At 45.2% G+C, this 23,141-nt stretch overlaps 1 protein-coding gene across 1 annotated transcript in view; it reads left to right on the top strand.

The window, feature by feature from the left end:
• LOC149437865 (uncharacterized) overlaps positions 1-14,081 on the top strand; it is a 69,899-nt gene extending 55,818 nt beyond the window's left edge. The window contains exons 8-11 of the mRNA XM_089660548.1: positions 2,341-2,640; positions 3,859-4,065; positions 7,442-7,461; positions 12,667-14,081. Coding sequence (XP_089516674.1) covers positions 2,341-2,640; positions 3,859-4,065; positions 7,442-7,461; positions 12,667-12,840 — 701 coding nt within the window. The 3' untranslated portion in view covers positions 12,841-14,081. The remainder of the gene's footprint in view (positions 1-2,340; positions 2,641-3,858; positions 4,066-7,441; positions 7,462-12,666) is intronic.
• Positions 14,082-23,141: the final 9,060 nt, after the last annotated feature.

The raw sequence follows: 23,141 nt of genomic DNA on the forward strand, positions 1-23,141 counted from the left end.
GGGATCTGTCTCTTCACCACAGTAAACATCCCATCTTGTCCTGATATCTCCAGGGGGGCTGTTTCTTTGGAGTCATGAGCTGTAAGTTACCCTGGGCCACCTAGGATGTGAACAACGGTAGCATCGGTCTTTAAGAACTAGGCCAGAAATAATGACGTGCAGGGAGGGGGTCCCTGTGTTTATACCTCCCCCCCAAAAAATTACAATCATTTTGGAGAAGGAGGGGCTGAGAAAAAGTCTGTAAACTTGCTAGGAAGAGTAAGGCTGCCCTTTACTGTTGATGTAAATTGAAGAACATTTAGTTTGCTCTGTGTACTGTGTATCAGGGCTGTAGATAGGAGGGTGTTACCAATCCCCCTGTATAGGGCCCAGGCAGCTGGGTGAATCAGATGTAGGCAGGGAGGGTGATCGGCACAGAGCGGGGGATTACTGGAACCAACCCCCTGTATGGCTTTCTCTGCAGCAGCTGAAAGCTGGATTCTCCTCTTCCTCCCGCTGGTTTTCAGCTGCTGCAGAAAAAGCCATACAGGGGGGTGTTCCAGTAATTTCCCTCCCCCCCCCGCCACACCAATCACCCTCCCTGTGCACCATACAATTCCCTCTGCTGTCCAGGCCCCCCCTGTGTGCCCCCTACCCCTGCAGTGGTGCCGGCTTCCCTCCTCTTCTCCCTACTGGCAGCTTCAAGCACACAATAGGATCCTTCAGGATGCAGAATGGGGGAGGGGTCCTGTAAATATGCCACACTTTAGTAGAGAATAAAATACAAAGCGCACCAACCTTGAGCATTAATTCAGTAATTCCTAAATTTATTGATAAATTATACTCACAAGAGTAGCAGTAAAAAAGGCAAATAACATCCAAAACCAAACAGAGGGTTAGGAGACACGTACAAGTCCCATCCGGAAGGGAGATAAACTCTTGGTCAAGTTGACGCGTTTCAGAGCCGCACAACCTTTGATCAGTGTTGGATGAACATTTATCATTTTATTCAATTGGCCTTCTTCTGATCTGGGTCCCTGAGCACAGGAGGTGCTGGATGTGTGTCCAATATGTCACACTTACCAGCCCCTTCCATTCCTGAATCCATACTAGCCAAATACTCGCGGAATGACAGGCACGTGCCAGCAAGTAAACATGGGAGCGTGGTGACCCATGATGTCCCGGGTGAGCAATCTCCCTATGAAGTCATGGAAAGCGGTCTCAGAGCAACATCTCTCGATGATATCTGTCATGTTACGTGTTTTTTTTCATGTTTGTGTGGGTCGTGAGGGGCCTGGTATGCTTCAAGAGGGGATGTGCTTGCTTGCCTCCCCCCCTTTCCTGGCCTGCCAGGCTGTATGCTCAGATAAGGGTTTAGTATGGATTTTAAGGAGAACACCATGCCATTTAAAAAAAAAAAAAAATGTTGTGGGGTTCCCCTCAAAATCCATACAAGACTTGATGGGCCTGGTATAGATTTGAAGAGGGGGGAAGTTATAACTTTTTCTCAGATTCATTAAAATTTGTTACTATGTACATTTGGAAATTCAGATACATCCAAATATTCGGAAATCTAATTTTCATCCGAAAACTGAATCGTTATGAAACAAAACACACATGTCTAGTGGTCCCCCCCCCCCCCACATGGGCTTCTAAAAGAACATTGTAAGTGACATGATCCACTGTGGTCATCAGTAAACCCGCCCAGGAAATGTCATGTAGCCAATGCAGCAATGCACATAGACAGGAAGGGGCTTTATAGAGACTGCAGACAATCAGCAGCACTGAGATGGAACAAAGGATTAAAAAAGGTGGAAAGCAGGAATTTATGACAATTGTTTATCATATGCAGTGCACAGAGCAAGCTATGGGGGACATTTACTAAAACTTGTGTAGCTGTGCATGATAGCCAATCAGCTTCTAACTTCAGCTTCTTCAATTAAGCTTTGGCAATAAATCCTGGAAGCTGATTGGTTTCTATGCAGAGCTGCACCAGATTTTGCACTCTCCAGTTTTAGTAAATAACCCCCTAAGTGTCATCCAAAATGGTTTACATTGAATGATTGTGTGGCGTTATTATTCTTTTTGTACTGTATCAAGTAATTATCTTTAACAAATTGATTAACATTTAGAACAAATTTTGCCCAGCAAAATGGCATTTCAATTCAGTTTCGGAAGAGAGGAACACCACCAGTAGAATTTAGACTCTATAAATAATGTTCATCCTCCTTGCAGCCATCGTAGGAAGCCCCATAAATGTAATATGAGGAATTAGCACCATGAGATTACATTGCCATTTTCTATACACTTTACAGAAATCATGGAGAACCGTCTTTATTAGGAGCCGATGGTGAGATCCAGGACTTCAGGAGTCTCCTTGGATAAGAAGGGAGATGTGTCAGAAGAAGGGGCTGGTTGGGATCTTCTCCAGAGAACCTGCCAGCTGCTATGATTGGCTGATTGATTTACTCCTGGATTCATCCCTTGTGAGAGATGTCCGTCGCATCTACATCTCAAATACAACCTGGAACCTCAGACAGGAAATACGCCAATGTACGTTTGGTATTCTCTACCACACCAAGAACAGAGGAAGAATTAATTTCACCGATGTCACCGACTCTTTGTACGATGAGGAACTGAAGGCTCTATCAGACATCCTAGGTGAAAGGACTAAGATTTCTTGTAAACTTTATTTGTGATGATCGCTGTACTTATAATCTTTCTCATCTGCTAAAAGGAGTCTAAACTTCCTTCTGTAAGATGGTGACTACAGGGGGACACCACAGGGATGAGGACGAAACATGTCCTTGACCAGGGCCACCAAGTGTCTTTCACCAACATACTTCTACAATAGATCTCAGGCTATTTGTGTGTTTAACAAAACATTTCTGTCTTTATTTATACTAAGTTGAGCCAAGAACAGCTTGACACTGTTACCCAGACATCATGGAGTCAAGGAATGACAGAGTCAGGAGCATATGAACAGGGGTTGCAAGGGTCACAATTGTAACCCAGCCCCATGCCCAGAGGGCCTGTGAAGCTCCTGTTCATCTGGAAAGGAGGGGCAATGGGGGTGGCATTTAGAGGGTCCAATCTCCTTCAGCCTTTTAGGGGATGCAGGAGGAAAATGGAGTGGATCGGTTCCTCTCTATGCTGCCCCACCGCCTTTCCTATCTACCTCCTGTTGTGATGTGATCAAGCCCCTCCCCCCCAGTGCTAACAGGTTCCCCCCTCCCCTCTCCCGTCGCCTACTGCATGGGATCAGAATGGAAAGTGGGGAAGGGGCCGGTAAATGTGTAATTTACTGTCCCTTCCTTGATTTAACGAATAGTCAGTGATCTGTACTGATCGCTGATTCTGTTCATTCACACAGTAACAAAGGCATAGAGAACTGTTTCCTTTTCTTCACTTTGTGAATGAATAGGAAACCTCTGTACAGAGCTATTCCTGTCCATTCATTCTGTATAGCTGAGGCTGCAGAGACAGAGACTGAGGGCTGTGCCATCAATCTCCTCTCTCTGTCTCAAAGGTGGAACATCAGAGGTCTGTTTAGACCCCTGATATCTCACCAAATCCCCCAACAAAATGACAAAAAAATAAAAAATAAAATAACAAAAATGTAAAAAACTACTGACAACAGTTGCCTGAACTAGCAGGGTCATAAAGGTTGTACTTGTGACCGGGCCCTGGCATTCCACCACCGTGGGGGAAGGGTTTCAGCCAGGGGTCAGGGGGCCCTTTATGGTTTCTTGCATGAAAGGCTCTAGTTACCCCTCTGCATGGAGTATGTACTGTATAGACAATAAAGCTCTGCTACACAGATCTGTGCAATGTAATAATACAAAACTGATCATCAATAAGGCAATCATTTCCCCACAGGGAGGAGGAATGTGATTGTGGTGATCGATGATGTGGACAGCGCCAGTGATGAAGAGAAGGAGAGGATTCTGGAATGTCAGCCAAGTATAAAGCGATTGGCCCAGGAACTCATCCTTTTTGGAAAAGAGGAGAATAAAATGTTCATTAACCAGATAAACACAAATGAATCTTGGAAAAAGCATCAACAGATCCAACACATCATCCGAGGTAATGAATTCATCTATGTTATGTTGATGTTTCCCTCCTCAGAAGAGCTTACACTCTAATGCCCGCACCACAATCATAGAAACACACGGACCAGCTATGGCCATATTTGTGTTTCATGTATTAAATCTACTAGTATGATTTTGGCCCTATGTATTGGGGAAAAGTGCACGGCTACTTGGAGTCTGCAGTGGAAGAGCATGTGACAGGGTGACAACACAAGAGAACAATTGGGAGCAAGGGCAGACTGACCATTTGGAAACTCGGGCACTGCCCAAGGGCCCGGGGTCAGTAGGGGGCCCCATGAGATGCCCCTGGTACATTTTTCATAGGCTTTTTTGAGTTTAGGCAAGGACACAGGGGCCCCATGATCCCCTATTGCCCGGGGGCCCCATGAGTTGTCAGTCCACCCCTGATTGAGAGACAGGAACAGAGTGTTGTCAGCTTGTAACAGGAAGTGCCTGAACTAGTCAAAATCACCGGGATTATTTAGTGAAAGTTATAGTTTAGAAAAAAACAATAAAATTACTTTTTAAATTGAATTAACATATTAATCAGGGCTTTTCTCAGCTGTAACTTCCCCCACCTCTGTCTCCGCCCCTCTGCTCCCCGCTCACCGATATCACTTGTAAAGGCAGAAGTCCGGCTTCTGTGCTTACAAGGGACAGCTTGTCCCCCAGTGGATCCCATAGATCTGATCTCCTGAGTGGCTGCCACTGAGTGCAGAATGGGGACAAAGGAGATACAGGTGCAGTGCGGATACCGACACCCCCACACAATGATCTACCTGCAAGTGAGAGAGGCGGAGCCACCTACAGTGTGGGAGGAGTTACTAGATCCAACTGGGTGCTTGAGCTTAATACAGCAACAAAGGTAAGATGTGGAAGATGGAGGGGGGAGAAGATGGGGGCAGTGGGGGGGGGGGTTTGTATGCAGAGGTCAGAGATGATGAGGGGTGAAAGTAAGATGTGGATGGGGGATGCAGAGGTAAGTAGCTGCGGAAGAAGGTCCAACTCTGCACTCTGTATGTAACCCCCCCAAACTGTCTCACCCACCCTCTCATACCACTTCACCTACCTTCCAGACCGCTCCACTTACCCCCCCCCCCCCTCCATACCACCTCATTTACAACCCCAAACTTCTTAATCTACTCCATACTGCCTCCCCCTCTCCCTCATACCACTTCACCTACCTCACATATTGCCTCATCTACCCCCCAAGCAGCTTCACCCCATCCAAACCACCTCACCTACCTCCAATACTACCTCACCTACCTCCTCGTACCACTTCACCTACTCCACGTATTGCCTCACCCATCCCCTCATACCGCTTCACCTACCTCCTCATACCAATTTACCTACCCCCAATATTACATCATTGATCCCATACTGCCTCAGTCATCCCCTCATACCACTTCACCTTCCACTCATATCGCCTCCCCTACCCCCCCATACTGCTTCACTTACCCCCCATACTGTCTCTCCCACCCTCTCATACCGCTTCACCCCCCATACTACCTCACCCACACTCTCATAGCACTTCACCTACCCCAATACTGCTTCGCCTAACCCCTCATACCAATTCCCCTACCCCCCAATACTACTTCATTGACCCCATAATGCCTCACTCATCCCCTCATACCACTTCACCTACCCCCCATACCGCTTCACCTATCTGCTCATACCAATTTACCTACCCCCAATATTACTTCATTGATCCCATAATGCCTCATTCATCCCCTCATACCACTTTACCTACCCCCCATACCGACTCACATACCCCCCATACTGCCTCATCTACCCCCTCATATGACTTCAAAAACCTTCAATACTGCCTCACCCACCCTCTCATACCACTTCACCTACCCCTCCATACGGCTTCATCTACCCCCTCATACCAATTCACCTACCCCCAATACTACTTAATTGACCCCATAATGCCTCACTTATCCCCTCATTCCACTTCACCTACCCCCCATACCGCCTCACCTACCCCTCATAACACTAACCTCCATATTGCCCCACAGAACCCCATACCGCCTCACCCACCTTCACATACCACTTCATCTACCCACTATATCGCCTCACCTACCCCCTATACCAAATCACCGATCCCCTCATACCACTTCACCTACCTGCAAATTGCTTCACCTACCCCCCCATACCTCATCACCTATCCCTCATACTGCCTCACCCACCCCCTCACACTACTTCACCTATCCCACATACCACCTCACTTACCCTCCATACTGCCTCATTTACCCTCTCATACCACTTCATCTACCCCCCCCCCCCATACTGCCTTACCCACCCCCAATACTGCCTTACCTATCCCCCCATAGTTCCTCACCTACCCCCCTATGCCGCTTCACATACCCTGATATTGCCTCACCTACCCTCCATACCATCTCACCGACCTCCCATACTACCTCACCTACCCCTCATACCACTTCACCTACCCCCCATACTGCTTCACCCCCTCTATACCACCTCACCTTCTCTCTTCCAGGTATAGCACCTCCCTCTATCCCTTCCTAATCAATGTGCCTTCCTGTCCCCCCACCTAACCCCCTCCCCAGGTTATAGCAACTCCCACCCATCTCCCACTCATTTCACCTCTCTCCTACTCACTTAAACCTTCCTCCCCAGTCAGAGCACCTTACACGCCTCATTCTGCCATGCTTGTCACACTGGAAATGTATTATTCTGCTGACAAACAGTCAATAATGAAACAATGCACTCCCTATGTGGCTGGCATCTTGACTGTCTTGTCTACTGATATCTGAACTCTGTGTCCATATAAGCCACAGCCAATATTCAGCACTATGAGAACCACCTCCAATATTCGTTGCACCACCCTTTTTTTCCGCATGCACACAGGACCACTGCTTTCAGAAACACCCCCATAGCCAACCTTACTGAGCAGTGTAAGAGGCACCATCTTGTGTTACTCTTGCAGTCTGAGATCTGACCCCCCCCCAGGAAAAGTCATTATCTACTGCCCTGCAGGGCTGTGCAGTGCAAGTGAAATACTCAGCTGTTTCAATGTGTCACTTCCTCACCGGCTGGATGCCCTCCATTGCTGGTCACTGACGTTCTCTAGAGTTTTCCTGTCATTGAGGAGGAGACACTTCACTTGTATGGTCTGGAAGGGAGCAACGCATGAAGTAGGTGAGCTTTTTCCCTGCTGTCTGCTGCAGCTGGATGGTAGTGTGACCAGGTCCTTATTAACATAATACTGTGAACCCTTTAAAAAAAAGGTGTTTGATTCATCAGTTCGACTCACCATGGATGGAAAAATGTACAGAATAATGAAAGACAAAAAGATGAAAGGTCGCTGAGTTCTCTGTATTGATTTCCTCTCTTTTCACCTTTTACAGCTCACAACAGAAGACTGTGGGTAAGTCATAACATTGGGTGACAACTTTTATCTGTGACATCACAGTGATGGCTTACTATTAGCCCAATACATGGTGACACGCAATGCCCACTGACCTATTTCTGGCCATGTCTCCATTAATAATGTACAAGTGTACAATCATTACTGCAATCCACAATACAGAGATGATGACTTTACATTATTGAGTGTCCAGACAATGATCCCCAATAACTTTGGGAAGTTGGAATTCTGTTACCCCGAATATGGCGTTGGGGTGATTTTTTTTGTAGCCCAAAACCTGAAATTGAGGCATTTTCCCATAACCTGATATTGAAGTAATTTCCTATACCTTAAATTCAGGGTGGTGTCCTGTAACTCATCACCTGACATTGGAGTGATATCCTATAACCCCAAAAGTGACATTGGATAGTTTTCTGTAACCAAAAACCTGAGATTGTGGTTGTTTCCTGTAACCCATTTCCTGATGTTGCAGTGATTTCCTATAACCCATCATGTGACATTGGGGCAGTTCCCTGTAATCCATAACCTAACATTGGGGTAGTTTCCTATAACCCATAATGTGACATTGGGGCAGTTTCCTGTAACTTGACATTGAGGTAGTTTCCTATAACCCTTCATGTGACATTGAGGTAGTTTCCTATAACCCTTCATGTGACATTAAGGCAGTTTCCTGTAACTCATAACTAAGGTTCTAAACCTTTTATTGATCATTCTCCTGGTCACCATTAGCAATGATCCACCTATGGCTGGGGATACTGCTTGTGAAAGGTCTTACATCTTCTCCATGGTTACAGGATAGACCTCTGATAGTCCAACACCTGAGGCCCATGTGATAAGGGGATCCAGATCACTTGCCTTGTGCTACATACGGTAGAGGAGATCAGCTCATTGCCAACAAGAGGGTGGCTTAATCCGCTATCCAGCACCGGCTCCAACCCAACCAGATTTGAACTAGTGTAATCTCACTTCAGGATCCTGTATCCAGTAATGTATACCTTCCATGAGATATCCACTGCTGGGTCCTCACAATGTGCAGTCACAACTCACACTCTCACAGATAGAAGGCATCCACTTGATTCACCAATATTCAGCCAGAGGCTCAGTACGTTTCCATTTTGTTTGTACTTGAGGTAGTCAATCAGTAACAGTCTTTAGTAATGATTAATCCCCAACACAGTGATACAGAACAGGTCCTCTTTAAGTAGGCCATGTACCTTCCATCACTCCGTATTGGGGGTTCCCATAATTGGGTTATAATAAATTGGTTTTAGTTCTTCAGTGCATCTCTCTAACCAGGCATCTTCATTCCCATCAGCCTACTGCCCTAACCAAGCTCCCCCTAGACCAGGTATCACTAAATGGTGGACTGAAGTCTGAAAACTGACCACATGACAGTAATTTCTGGACCGCGGCTCCACTCCTTCCTCCACCCCTCTGCTCCATCACCCCGCTGTCCCATCGCCCCTCCACCATCTTCATCTCCAAACAGCAGGTAGAAGGCAGAAGGTGCAGCATGTCAGGACAAAGGACAGGAGCTGCCCAAGTTAACAAATATGTGATCTGTTGCTAGGGGCAGCCCTAGCAACCAATCATCTGCCTGTTAACATAAAAAGTTGGGCAGCTCCCGCCCTCTGTCCGGACATGCTGCACCTTCTGCCTTCTACCTGCTGTGTAAGGTGGGATTGAAGGATTGTGATTGACAGGAGAAAATGTGATGTAAGGGAGGGGGCATTCACATAAAGGGGACCGGGTTGCAAAGAAGGAAGGGGGCTGTGAAAAGGACCAGGATACAAGAAAGGGGGCATGTGAAGGGGACTGGGGTACAAAAGGGGGGCTGTGAAGGGGACTGGGGTACAAAGAAGGGGGGCTGTGAAGGGGACTGGGATACAAAGAAGGGGGGCTGTGAAGGAGACTTGGATGCAAATAAGGGGGCTCAGAGGGGGACTGTGAAGGGGACTGGAGTTCAAAGAAGAGGGACTGTGAAGGAACTGGGGTGCAAAGAGAGGGGCTATGAAGGGGCCGCGGGTGCAAGTAGGGGAGATGTGAAGGAAACTCAGGTTCAAGTAAGGGTGACTGTAAAGGGGTCTGGGATACAAGGAGGGGGACTGTGAAAAGGTTGGGGTGCAAGTAAAGGGGGGCTGTGAAGGGAACTGGGGAGCAAGTTTGGATTGCTGTGAAGGGGACTGTGATACAAGAAAGCAGGGCTGGGAAGGGGGCTGGGGTGCAAGTTAGGGGGCTGTAAAGGGGACTGGGGTGCAAGGAGGGAGCTCTGTAGAGGAAACTGGGATACAAGGAAGGGGGGCTATGAAGGAAACTGGGATACAAGGAAGGGGATTGTTAAAGGGACATGGATGCAAGGAGGGGGCTACTGTGAAGCAATCACAGAGGACACTGATGAGAAGGGGAGGGGATTGTGAGGAAAGGAGAGGAGCTGTGATGTGAAGAGGGAATTGAGGGCATTGATGTAAATGGGGGGCTGTGATGTAAATGGGTACATTATCTGCGTATTAACAGTACTAACATATGTATGAATGAGTTGGATCCTAATAGAATAATTGAGTTATTATATTTATATTTGTTCTAGATTGGGAAAAGTAAGATAAATAGATTTTTTATAGTCTATGTGAATATACATATATATATCTTGGTTTTTTCTCTACATTCTAGCAACATGTGGTAGTAATTAGTCAAGCTTTCCTCCCCCATCTCCCTCCATCACTGTGGGTAAGAGCTAAAGTTTCACTAATAAGAGAATTGTAAGACTCTATTCATCACATCCAATTTCATCAGATAAACAGCGCCATTTTTAATTTTCCAAAGTATCTCAACACACCGATCTGAATGTTAAAAGAATTGCTGGCATTGTCTGGCAATTATTTATTTATTTTTTTAAACGTGGGGTCCCCCCCTTCCATACCAAGCCCTTCAGGTCTAGTATGGATTTTGAGAAGAACTCCCACAATCTTACAATCTAGGAGGGAGGGGGTAAAGGTACAGTAGGAAGTGGCTGAGGGGTGGGAGGAAAGAGGGAGAATGGCCATTAGGTGAGGGTGGGGTAGGCTTCCCTGAAGAGATGGGTTTTGAGGGAGCGCCTGAATGTGAAGAGGGAAGGCGACAGTCTGATGGATTGGAGCAGTGAGTTCCAGAGGATGGGGGAGGACCTGGAGAAGTCCTGCAGTCGTGCATGGGAGGAGGAGACCAGGGAGCAGGATAGAAGGAGGTCCAGTGAGGAGCGAAGGGTACAGGTAGGGCGGTACTTGGGGATCTGGTTGGTGAGGTAGTCAGGGGCAGTGTTATGAACGGCTTTGTAGGTCAGGGTTAGAAGTTTAAATTTGATGCGTTGGGCAATCGGGAGCCAGTGGAGGGAGAGGCAAAGGGGGGTGGCAGAGGTGGAGCGGGTGGTGAGGTAGATGAGTCTGGCCACTGAGTTCAGGATGGTCTGGAGCGGGGAGAGCCTGCACTTGGGTAGGCCGGTGAGAAGAGAATTACAGTAGTCAAGGCGTGAGATGATGAGGGAGTGTACTAGAAGTTTGGTGGTGTCAAGGGTGAGGAAGGTACGTATCTTGGCAATGTTGCGGAGGTGGAGCCTGCATGTGTTTGTGAGTGATTTGACATGCGGTTGGAAGGAGAGGTTCGAGTATGGGGTACATGCTACTGCTACCCATTCACAAAAGAAAATGTAGTGTAAAAAATGACAGGAGACAGTCTTTGACAAGTCCTTTATTAAATACAAAAACAAAAAATGTCTCCTGACGTAGATCCAACATCAATCATGATGCCCACCGCCATCCCCGACCCGAAAAAAGAAAAAAAAATGCTCCGCTCTCGATGTTGGCTCCCACCATCTGAGGGCTGTGCCAGCCTGACAGTTCTTAAATACTGTGATGACATCACCCCGCCCCCTTGCGACGTCATTATGCACTGTGATTGGCCAAAGCATTGCACCTGACCTGTGGTCAGATGCATTGCTTTGGCCAATCACAATGCCCTCTCAGGGTGCAGTGCATTGTGGTGCAGGAGAACAGCCCGCTGAACACCCTTACTGTTTGTGTATTTGCTGAACACACGAACGGCCGATCTTCCAATCAAACGAACGCTTGGCTCCAACATAGAGCCCAACACTATTTATACTGACAATGAATCCCAAAAGACTCCTCGCTGAGCAGATTATGTCTTGGCTGCCTAGTAATGGGGCCCCCGGACTCCTCTGTTGGGGGACATACACTCCAAATAAAAACTCAATATACCGACCTTTATCTGGACATGTGCAGAACAAATCATTTGTCTCATTTTGTTTCGATTTGTTGTTTAAATAATTTTGTTCCATTAAATTTGTTTTATTAGTTTCATTTATTTACACAATTTGTTTAACTTCATTTAGTTTTCAAATTCAATTGGATTTAATTCTAATTCAATTTGACCAAATTCGGAAAATTCGAATCGGCAGTTGAATTTGAATTGGCATTTGAGTTTGAATTTATTCTACTCAAAATTGTAATTTCGGAAGACTGTTAAATTCTTTCTATTTTGTTCTATTCTATTCAAATCTATTCAAATGTATTCTATACAAAATGCAAATAGTATTTCTATTCTATAGATTTCTATTCTATTTTCTATTCTAATATATTATATTGTTTTCTATTTTATTTTAATATATTCTATTCAAATTTAAATGTATTCAATTCAAAATTAAAATTTTGGAAGACAGTTACATTCTTTCTATTTTATTCCATTCTATTGTTTTTTCTATTCTATTCTATTCCATTCAATATCAGATTTATTGGATTTTCAGAAAAAATTATATTCTTTCTATTTTATTTTATTCTTTTTTCTATTCTATTCTTTTCTTTTTCAATCTATAAAATGCATCAAAAATGCACCGGATTGCATCAAAAATGCACTGGAATGCACATGTCCCTTTTGAATTGAAGAAAAAGAGGGGAAAAAATGTAACGGAACGCATCAAAAACACATCAGAACGCACCAAAAACGCACACGCAGAAATGCATCTGGACTGTGTTTCTATAGTGTGAACCGACCCTAAAAGATTTACCAAAATTTCAAGGAAATGGAAACTCCTCTTTGCTCACTCCTAGTTCTAACATTGACCTACAGCGTATTATAATGTATCATACACCGTGCATCACTCACTTGTATCGATTATACAACAACCCAACGTACAATAATACTTCTTCTTGTTTTTAGTGCAAAATATTAATGGAACCCCAACATCTGATGATTATAATATTGGCCTTCATTATGTATCTTCTTTTTATTATGATCATCGTACTGTTCGAGCTTGGGAAGCTGCAGAGCTCTGTGCCTCAGACTACAGCGAGTCCCCGGAATATCACCGCCAACACCACCGCCATAATATAAACCAACAGAAATGGCCACGGAAACTCCTACACTACTGAGCTCTGTATACTGTATATATATATATATATAGAATGGGTAACAGTTGGAGGAAAGCAACATAATAACAGTTACAATAGACATTCATTTCTGCTGTTTTGCAGCACATATAAAGCCTTGCTGTAGAACACGTGAGGATGAGTGCAGGCCATAGACGGTTTGTTTATCAGCCGATTTTTCATCCAAAAGAATAAGCGGACGATTTTCGTACTGTTAGTGGGGCAATGGCATCGACCGATTTTCGCGGTTCCTCCTCATTTCTTTTATCGGTCATGCTGGAAAATTTGTGAAAAACAGCAGATTTTTGCAATCATTGGTGGCAACAAAATGACCGATGTTTCGTTTTTTGGACGAAAAATCGGCCGATAAACGAACCGTCTATGGCCTGCATAAAGCTAGGCAAGGCTGGAATATTGTTCAAAAATATTAATTAAAATGTGTGCGCAATTTTCTGATGGTTAATGGGGACACATTGATGATCATTTTTGACTGTTGTGATGAGAAAAATCAAAGCCAAAAGATGCAAAATGTTTCTTTTTTCCTTTATGTGAATGAATACAATTCTGTTAAAGAGATCTCTAATTGTAATATGTACAGTATGTGCTAGGAAAGGTTTATTCCAGAATTAGAACTTTCATGTTTATGAAGATTTGTGCAAAATCATTATGATTTCAATGATTATGTATGTGTGGGTGTAGGATTATTACTCTTTTTTCTATGGTTGAACTGGACGGACTTTTGACTTTTTTTTCAGCCAGACTAACTATGTAACTATGTATAGTATAAAAATGTATGAAAGAACGATACAAACAAAGGTTTACGTAAAGCGCATGCAAAATTGTATTTATAAGTAGATTCTAACATATACGAGGGGTCTTCAAAATGTTTCCGCACTTTTATATATAGTATATATTATGTACATAAATGTAGGGTGACAGGTGGAGAGAAAAGAAAAAGATCCTCAGTAGAAGTCGTGGGTGCAAATATTTCTTTAAATCTAAACAAAAAAATAAAGAAATGTTTGTAATAACATATCCTGTATACGGTATATACCACACATGTTGAATTGGTTAATGCAAAGCTCAGAATCCTTTATCCATACAAGAGAAAGGGAAGATGGGAAAATATATTGTTGTAAACTTGCATGTTATACCTGATATTATATAAGTACCTGTAAAAATTAAAAAAGTAAATATATTAATGGATTTGAGGTGTTATGATTGGTTTGTTTCTAATTGTAACTTTTTCCTTTAGATGGCAGACTAAAATATTGTTCCTTTCCTTCCCATCCCCCGTCCCTTCCCTTCCCTTTTTCTCTTCCCTTACTTCCCTTCTATATCTCCTACTTCTCCCTTTCACTTCCTCTTGCCTTCCCCTTTTCCCTTCCTACTGCCCTCTCCTCCCCTTCCCTTTCTTTCTCTTCCCTTTCCCCTTCCAGTTCCCTTTACCTTCTTTTTTTTCCTTTCCTTTCCCCTTTCCCCTTTCCTTCTCATTTCCATCCCCTTCCCTTCCTTTGTTCATCTCTTTCAGATCCTTTTCCTTTACTTCCCTCCCCCTTCCTCTTCCCTTTCACTTTATCTTCCCATTCCCTTACTTCCCTTCTACATCTCCTCTCCTACCCCTCCCTTTCACTTCCTCTTCTCTTTCCCTTGTCCCTTCCTACTGCCCTCTCCTCCCCTCTCCTTCCTTTCTCTTCCCTTTCCCCTTCCAGTTCCCCTTTACATTTTCCTTTCCTTTCTCCTCCTCATCCCTTTCCTCTTCCCATCCCCTTCTCTTCCCCTTTCCATCCCTTTCCCGTCCCTTGCTCATCTCTTCTCCATCCCTTTCCTTTACTTTTCTTCCCCCTTCCTCTTCCCCTTCCCTTTCTCTTTACCTTTACTTTCCCCTTCCCTTCTTTTCCTTTTTTCATTCCCTTTCCCACTGAAAAGTAAAAATATCATTGTATTAGAACACTCTAGAGCAGGGGTCTCCAAACTTTCTAGACAAAGGACCAATTTCCTGTCCTTCAGATATTAGGGGGGGGGGGGCAGACTGTGGTCACTGGGAGTAGAAAAGGTCCCAATGTTAGTGGGGAAGAAAACAATGCCCCATCTTTAGTCAGTTGGAGGAATTGTGCCCCATTGTTGGTGCCAGTGAGAGGAAATGTGCTCCATCAGTGGGGTCATTGGGCCCCCCTTGATGGTGTCATTGGGAGAAATTGTGCCCCATCATTGGCGCCATTGGGAAGAATTGTGCCCCATCATTTGGTGTCAGTTGGGGGAATTATGCCCCATTGTTGGTATCAGAGGATGAAATAGTGCTCCAAGGGCCAAATAAAAGCAAGCAAAGGGCTGCATCTGGCCCTCGGGCCGCAGTTTGGAGACCACTGCTCTAGAGTCATCAGTAACTGACTTCTTCCTTTTACTTGCCTTTCATTGGAGGAAATTCTTTCAGCCACCGTGAGAAGATTTGGAATATTCAGTGCAGGCGTCACTGTAGCTCACCATTACAGGAGATATTCCAAGTACAGGTAACCATAGATGATGGAAGTGTTCTGGTGACTTTGTATCCTGCACAGAATTCCAGGATTATAAATACGGGAGTTATTACCCCGAATGTTCGGTGATGTGGGGTTCAGGGTCAGCTCTGATTATCAACACAGTCCCAGGAGACCTCGAATTGTGCTGATAATTAAACCGATGACTTTTTCCTTATTGCATTGCATTTTCTATACACTTATTGCTATTAATGAACTCATGAACTGATACAAGAAGATAAAGAACTCCAGTATGAGTGATAAATGTGTGTATTTTATATTGATATAGGCAGCAGCATTAGTTCTCTTGGGAAAGATGAGACACCCTTATACTGTGTTCTATGGTAAGGTGTCCTTATCCCGGGTGCAGAGGAGGAGCCATGTACCACACTTATCAGAATATACGACCAATAATACAACCATCAGTCCCTCCCAGGGGCAGACTGACAACTCCTGGGGTCCACGGGCAATAGGGGATAATGGAGCCTCTTTGTCCTCGCCAACAAAAGCCTATGAAAAAGCCAATGAAAGGTACCAGGGGCATCTCATGGGGCCCCCTACTGACCACGGGCCCTCGGACAGTGCCTGAGTGATTGAATGGTCAGTCCACCCCTGGTCCCTCCCCTCATGCCAGGGTACTAGGTGTAATCCTGGACTCCCATCTGTCCTTTCAGCCCCAAATCCAATCACTATCCAACTCTTGTAGACTTCACCTCCGCAACATCTCCAAGATACTCCCGTTCTTAACCTCGGAAACCACTAAGCAACCAATTCCCGTCCTTGTTATCTCTTGCCTTGACTATTGTAACTCCCTCCTCATTGGCCTACCCCATCGCAGGCTATCCCCTCTTCAGTCTATCATGATTGCTGCTGCCAGACTCATCCACCTTACTAACCATTCTGTATCAGCCACCCCTCTCTTCCATTCCCTCCACTGGCCTCCACTCAGTGTCCTCCACCCCTCTCTGCCAATCCCTCCACTGGCCTCCACACAGTGTCCTCCACCCCTCTCTGCCAATCCCTCCACTGACCTCCACTCAGTGTCCTCCACCCCTCTCTGCCAATCCCTCCACTGGCCTCCACTCAGTGTCCTCCACCCCTCTCTGCTAATCCCTCCACTGGCCTCCACTCAGTGTCCTCCACCCCTCTCTGCCAATCCCTCCACTGGCCTCCACTCAGTGTCCTCCACCCCTCTCTGCCAATCCCTCCACTGGCCTCCACTCAGTGTCCTCCACCCCTCTCTGCCAATCCCTCCACTGGCCTCCACTCAGTGTCCTCCACCCCTCTCTGCCAATCCCTCCACTGGCCTCCACTCAGTGTCCTCCACCCCTCTCTGCCAATCCCTCCTTTGGCCTCCACTCAATGTCCTCCACCCCTCTCTGCCAATCCCTCCACTGGCTTCCCATTTCCCAACGAATATAATTCAAAACATTAATAATAACATATAAACCCATTTATAACTCCGCCTCAAATTACATCACCAACCTTGTCTCTAAATATCACCCAAACCGTACTCTCCGCGCATGACCTCCTACTCTCTAGCTCCCTTGTCTCCTCCTCCCATGCTCATGTCCAGGATTTCTCCAGAGCCTCCCCCATCCTCTGGAACTCTCTACCCCAATTTATCAGACAATTGCCTACTCTGCTCAATTTTAGGCAATCTCTGAAAATCTCTTCAGGGAAGCCTATCCCGCACTCAGCTAATAATGGAATCTTCTACTCTTCCTACCAGTCCATCCCTCACAGTTACTATCTTTTGTACCACCAGCCCTCTTGTATTGAACTGTATTGTTGCTGTATTGTCTCTCGTTATATTGTAAAGTGCTGAGCAAACTGTTGGTGTCATAAATCCTGTATAATAATAATAATATGTTCTTTACTGCATGTTTCATTGGTCCATCATATGCCATACCTGTATTTGTGCTGAGACAATTACTAGGATTTTATATGGCAGCCCTGAAGTGAGAACGTGTTCCAGAGGTAGAAGTGAGCGCAGCCAGTAAGCAGGCATTGTGTGCTACCATATCTGCATCTGCTAAAATACAATGTAGAAGTAAACCCAATCACTTTAGTCTCACATGATTGTACATCGTATTTCTGCACCCCCCACACAGTGTGTCAGAGCCTGGAATCGAACCTGGGCCTTCTGCAGTGAGAGACAATGTTTCTTCTCACTGAGCCACCTGGAATGCTGGACAGCTCCCTTGACAATTCTTTGGATGATCCTGCCTTTGCCCTGTTTTGTCTTGAACCTTGAACTCCTTGCTCCTCCCATGAACTTCCTATAAAAGCCATGTCTCTGCACTTCCTGGTTGCCAGATTATTGTGCCTTACCAGCCAATATCCCGCTTACTGGGCCTGCTGCTGTCTTCATCTACGTTACCGACCTTTGGCTTGCTACTGACTACGATTCTGCCTCATCCTATCTACTACCATCCGTGACCAACCCTTGGCTTGTGACTGACTCCGCTTCTGTTTGATCCCTGAACTGTTTGATCCGCTTTTGGTTTCCAGCCTACTCATTCCCTGGTGGGGTGATCCTGAGATCTGCGACCTGGCATTCACACGCAGCCAAATCCATCTCCACCATTAGGAGCTCTGGGGAAGACCGGTGGATGCTTAGACCCCGCACCTCAGGTGAGCCTGCGTCATTCCCAGGGTGGGCCGCTGGTGTACCAGTCCTGCTGGTTTCAGGTAAGCCTTACAACTGCTGTAGCAACTGGTCTCTGAACCTGACCTTATATCGTGACACAGTGACAATGGTGGACCATGCCTGTGATAAGGAGATGAATGACCTCTACTCAGGGTTGAAAGTTGTGAAAGTTTGTTTAAAAGCGAAAAGGTACAAAGTAAAAGTAAAGCTTAAAAAGCAGAGAGATTAATGCACACGGAGGCTCTGGGCAGGGCTGCTGTTAGAAACCACAGGGCCCCCTACAGCCAACTCGACAGGACCCACTTAAAAAAAAAAACAGTTTTCTATGCTTCAGTTATGAATGAACACAGTGATCAATACTAATTACTCATTGTGTTAATTCAGGAGAGGAAGGGGCTGGTTAATGTGACATATTTACCGGACCCTTTCCCCACTCTCCATCCTGAAGGATCCTATTGTGTGCTTGCAGCTTCCGGTGGGAAGGAGAGGAGGGAAGCCGGCATTGTGGGGCCCCAGGCAGCTATGTGAATCAGATGTGCACAGGGAGGGCAATTGGCATGGTGGGTGGGGGGCAATTACTAAGATTGATTCCCAGCAGGAGGGAGAGAAGAATCCAGCTTTCAGATGCTGCAGAGAAAGCGCTATATATATATATATATATATATATATATATATATATATATATATATATGTGATTTGCATGACCAAGTAGGAGGCACACATGGGCATGCCACCCAACCACGCTGCCATTGGCGGCTACAGATGTCAATCCCCGGGACCCGGCCAGACATTCCCCGCCAGCACCCAGTAATTGCTGAGAAACTGTGACAGGGGAGAGACCTGTGTGTAAACACCAAGTCATTTCCCCCCAGTGTCAGAATGCCCACTGCAGTCCCACTATAAGTTGCTGACCGTCGCCATTATTAGTAAAAAAAAAAAAAAAAAAAAAATCCAGTGTATATATACCGCCATTTGCACATGCTATAGCTTTCACGTAAACCAATTTACAGGTAGTGGGATTTTTTTTAGCAAAGACATGGAGCAGAATACATTTTGGCCTAAATTTATGGCAATATTTGATTTTTTAAATGTTTTATAGCAAAAAGTCAAAAATATAGTGGTTTTTTTTTTTTTCAAAATTGGAAGTGTTTTTTTATTTATAGCGCAGAAAAATTAAAAACCACAGAGGTGATCAAATACCACTGAAAGAAAGCTCAATTTGTGGGAAAAAGGACATACATTTCAATTATGTGCAGCGTTGCACGACCGTGCAATTGTCAATTAAAGTAACTCAGCACCATATCACAAAAAATGACCTGGGCAGAACTGTCTGTTCTGAAGCCCTGGTCTGCAGAAGGATCTTTTATCTCGCTCACGGATGAACTTCCTGTGGAAGTTGGGTGGCAGTCAGATCCTGGACATTGTAAGGCCTACTGAGAGACTTTCATGGGTGTCTGCAGCTAGAAGGGTTGGTGCTAAAGCTATATCTGTGATCGTTTTGGAATATCCTGGACCCCTAAACTTCTCCCATTCCAGGTTATTCATCAACTCTACAAAGACACCCCGAAGACGGAGCCTGTATTGTCGGTGGGCATGGACCTATGTCAGTGGCTGGCAGTCCCTGCACTGGGCAGGGGGTCCAATAGTCTTGGTAATAGACAAATCCTGGTCCTGGTCTCTCTTCTTGTGATATTACGGAGGAGGTGACTGCAGGACGGGATTTGTAATAACAAGGAAGAGGAGGCCATTGCAGCTACAGTACTGTTAGGTTACAATAACAAGGAATTAGATGGAGGTGTTTGCAAATACTCTTTCTTTTCCCTTAACAGTAAGAAGGAGATGGAGGGGGTCACAGAACTCTACAGAAGAAGAGAAAAAATGAATTGACACAAAGAGGCATTGGGGGGAATTCACAGGAAGACACCATTCAGAATGTCATCAGACCTCCACCCCAGAAGTGTTGATGATTGTGCCAGATTCACAGCCATCACATACAGATACGTACATTTGTCAGAGGCCGGTACTGAAATTGGAATGTCTATATGGGGCATTCCTCTCCTGGTGCGCTCCCTTCCCAGCAACGGTGCCCCCCCCCCCCCCCCCCCCCGCAAAGCACCTTGCCCTTATATTGATCAAGGGAAAGAGTCTCTTCTCCACAACTCTTGCCCAGTGGCTGTGGGGGTCTTCAGGAGTGGGGGGGGCGCCTATCAGAATCTAGAAGCTTCCTTTAACCACTTGCCCTCCTAAGGATTTACCCCCCTTAATGACCACGCCTCTTTTTCTACTCGGCGCTGCACTAGTTCAACTGATAATTGCGCGGTCATGCAATGCTGCACCCAAACGAAGTTTATGTCCTTTTCTCACACAAATAGAGCTTTCTTTCGGTGTAATTCGATCACCTGTGTGCTTTTTATTTTTCATGCTATAAACAAAAAAAGACCAAAAATTTTGAAGAAAAACCATATTCTTTACTTTCAGCTATAAAAAATATATAGTAAACTCAAAGTTGGTTATAAATTTAGGCCAAAATGTATTCTGCTCCATGTTTTTGGTAAAAAAAATCTCAATAAGTGTCTATTGATTGCTTTGTGTGACAGTTATAGCGTCTACAAACTATGGGAGAGATACTGCAATTTACGCCATTTTTCTGCTATACAGCGCTGCGCTAGTTTAACTGACAATTGCGCGGTCATGCAATACGGTACATAAATGAAATTTACATCTTTTTTTTCCACACAAATTAAGCTTTCTTTTGGTGGTATTTGATCGCCTGTGCGGTTTTTATTTTTTGCGCTATAAAAAAAAAGACTGACAATTTTGAGGAAAAAGATATTTTGGACTTTTTGCTATAAAACATGTCCAGTAAAAAAAAATGTAAAAATCTAATTTAGTCATAAATTTCTGCCAAAATGTATTCTGCGACATGTCTTTGCTAAAAAGAAACCCCAATATGTGTAAAATAATTGGTTTACGTGAAAGTTATAGCGTTTACAAATGGCGGGAAAGATACTGGGATTTTTAATTTTTTTTATACTAATAATGGCGGCGATCAGCGACCTAAGGTGGGACTGCGGACATTCTGACACTGGAGAGGAATTGACTTGGGGTCACTGACATCCCCAGTGACACCTATACAGTGATCAGTGCAAAAAAAAAAACACTGACACTGTACTAATGGCACTGGGCAGGAAGGGGTTGACTTTATTACTAGGGGGCGGGGTGGGGGTGTGTTCTGCACGGAGACACACTGATCCGGACAGAAACTCTTCTGTCCCGATCAGCGTGTCAGGAGCTGTCAGGGAACTGACAGAAAGCAGAGCTACTGCAGCCCCGCTCTCTGTCAGTGATTGCCGCTAATCGCCGGGACATAACCGGTAACGATCGGCTGTGACCTGGCGACTGACATCCGCGGCTGTGATCGGCGGGATAGGTAGGGCGGCAGCGCGCCTCACGCGCACCCCCTACCTGTTTTGAAAACATACGTTTTAAAATGTGGTTTTGCCCAGCCGTGCCGCCCTGCCGCCGTATTTCTACAGTGGCTGGGCGGCAAGTGGTTAATAATATGAGGCCCCCAGATACCGCCCTTCCATGTAAATGAGTATGGGGTAGAACTGAAACCTAGAAATCAAGACACCTAATGTTTGATAAGTCCTTTATTTAAAAAAATGAAAATCCCCCAAAATGTCCGTTGTTATAAATGTATCATCAGCCATGATTCCCACCACCCGCCAACTCACTGAACAAACCCAGAATAACTCAGTACATGCAATTGATGCCAGTGGTACAGATGGCTGAATGACAGCGCCATGAGCTGTCATCAGATATAGGAGGGAAGGGGGGGGAGAGCGGTGACAACATTAACCAAATATGGCTCCTATATGGTCAGTGTCATTGCCCAAAGATGGCCATTCTTTTTACTGAAATGATGGGACTTCTGTGGTTCCTAGGGATGCTGTGGGTTCAAGCATCAACATCTTCCTTAGTAACCAGTGATAGCGGGAGGCTGTCATATATGGAGGTTGTACCGTCTCTATATACAATGAATGGCTCTCACTGAACAGGGAGCTGATCAGGATGAAGTTCTGGATTCTGTCCAAATGCCCGAACAGCCAATGATTGGTCTGCACCTAGGTTTGGACTGAACCGCTCTCTCATCCCTGCTGACAGAACGATGTAATCACTTCTTTATTGAATTCCCCAGATTGTTTTGGGTTTCTGTAAAAGTAACACTTACACCCCCCCCCCCCTCCAAAGGAGTCACTGGAGGTATGAGGTCCCCTCTTCCTGCACCCATGACTCTGGAAATTGTATGTCTGCATTGTATGTATGAGCTTTAATCCGGAGTCTTTGATTCTCTAAGACCTGATAATATTTCTGGTATACAACACTTTGCAAGTCAAAGTAACACTTTCCATCCATATGGTGTTGGAGAGCTCAGAAAGACCAACATGGACATCAAAGCTCTTATCTCCACCCACTGGAAGGCTAACATGAGAACTTGGACCAGACCAAACACAGGTGGCCAGCTGGGCTACTAAACCCACAACAGTACAATCAGTCTGTAGATGCAGTAAAGCATGCTTGTTATACTCACTGTGGAACCTAAGGGGTTAATCCTCTGCATTGTGTAAAAAGCCTGTTTAATCCTGTCTTCTTTGATCCTCCCCTTCTTATACTGTCCCCAATCCATCTGCTGATAGAACAGAGCCTTGGGGGCAAGCTGCACATGCTCAGATTGGTGTGTATTGCTAAAGAGTTTTTTTTCTTGGGAAGGTGCATGTGATCAGCACAGGGCCAATCAGCACTCTCCAGACAGAGGGCCAGGGGTCATGCAGCCTCATAGGACAACCAGATGAGAATGAAAACTCCTCCTACAAGATTAGACAGTGCTGGGCTGAATACTGATAGAAGTCACAAGACTGCTATATACTGCTGATGAGAAAAGGTATTTAGCAGTTTATATTTATTAAAATAATTGCATTTCCGTGTATTGTGTACTGTGGGAGACTAGATATAGTGAATGCAGGGTCCGGGGAGACCGGATATAGTGAATGCGGGGTCCGGGGAGAGCGGATATAGTGAATGCGGGGTCCGGGG

Source organism: Staurois parvus, unplaced genomic scaffold, assembly GCF_062004578.1.
Source record: "Staurois parvus isolate SC_StPar_1 unplaced genomic scaffold, SC_StPar_1.0 ptg001252l, whole genome shotgun sequence".
Taxonomy (NCBI): Eukaryota; Metazoa; Chordata; class Amphibia; order Anura; family Ranidae; genus Staurois; species Staurois parvus.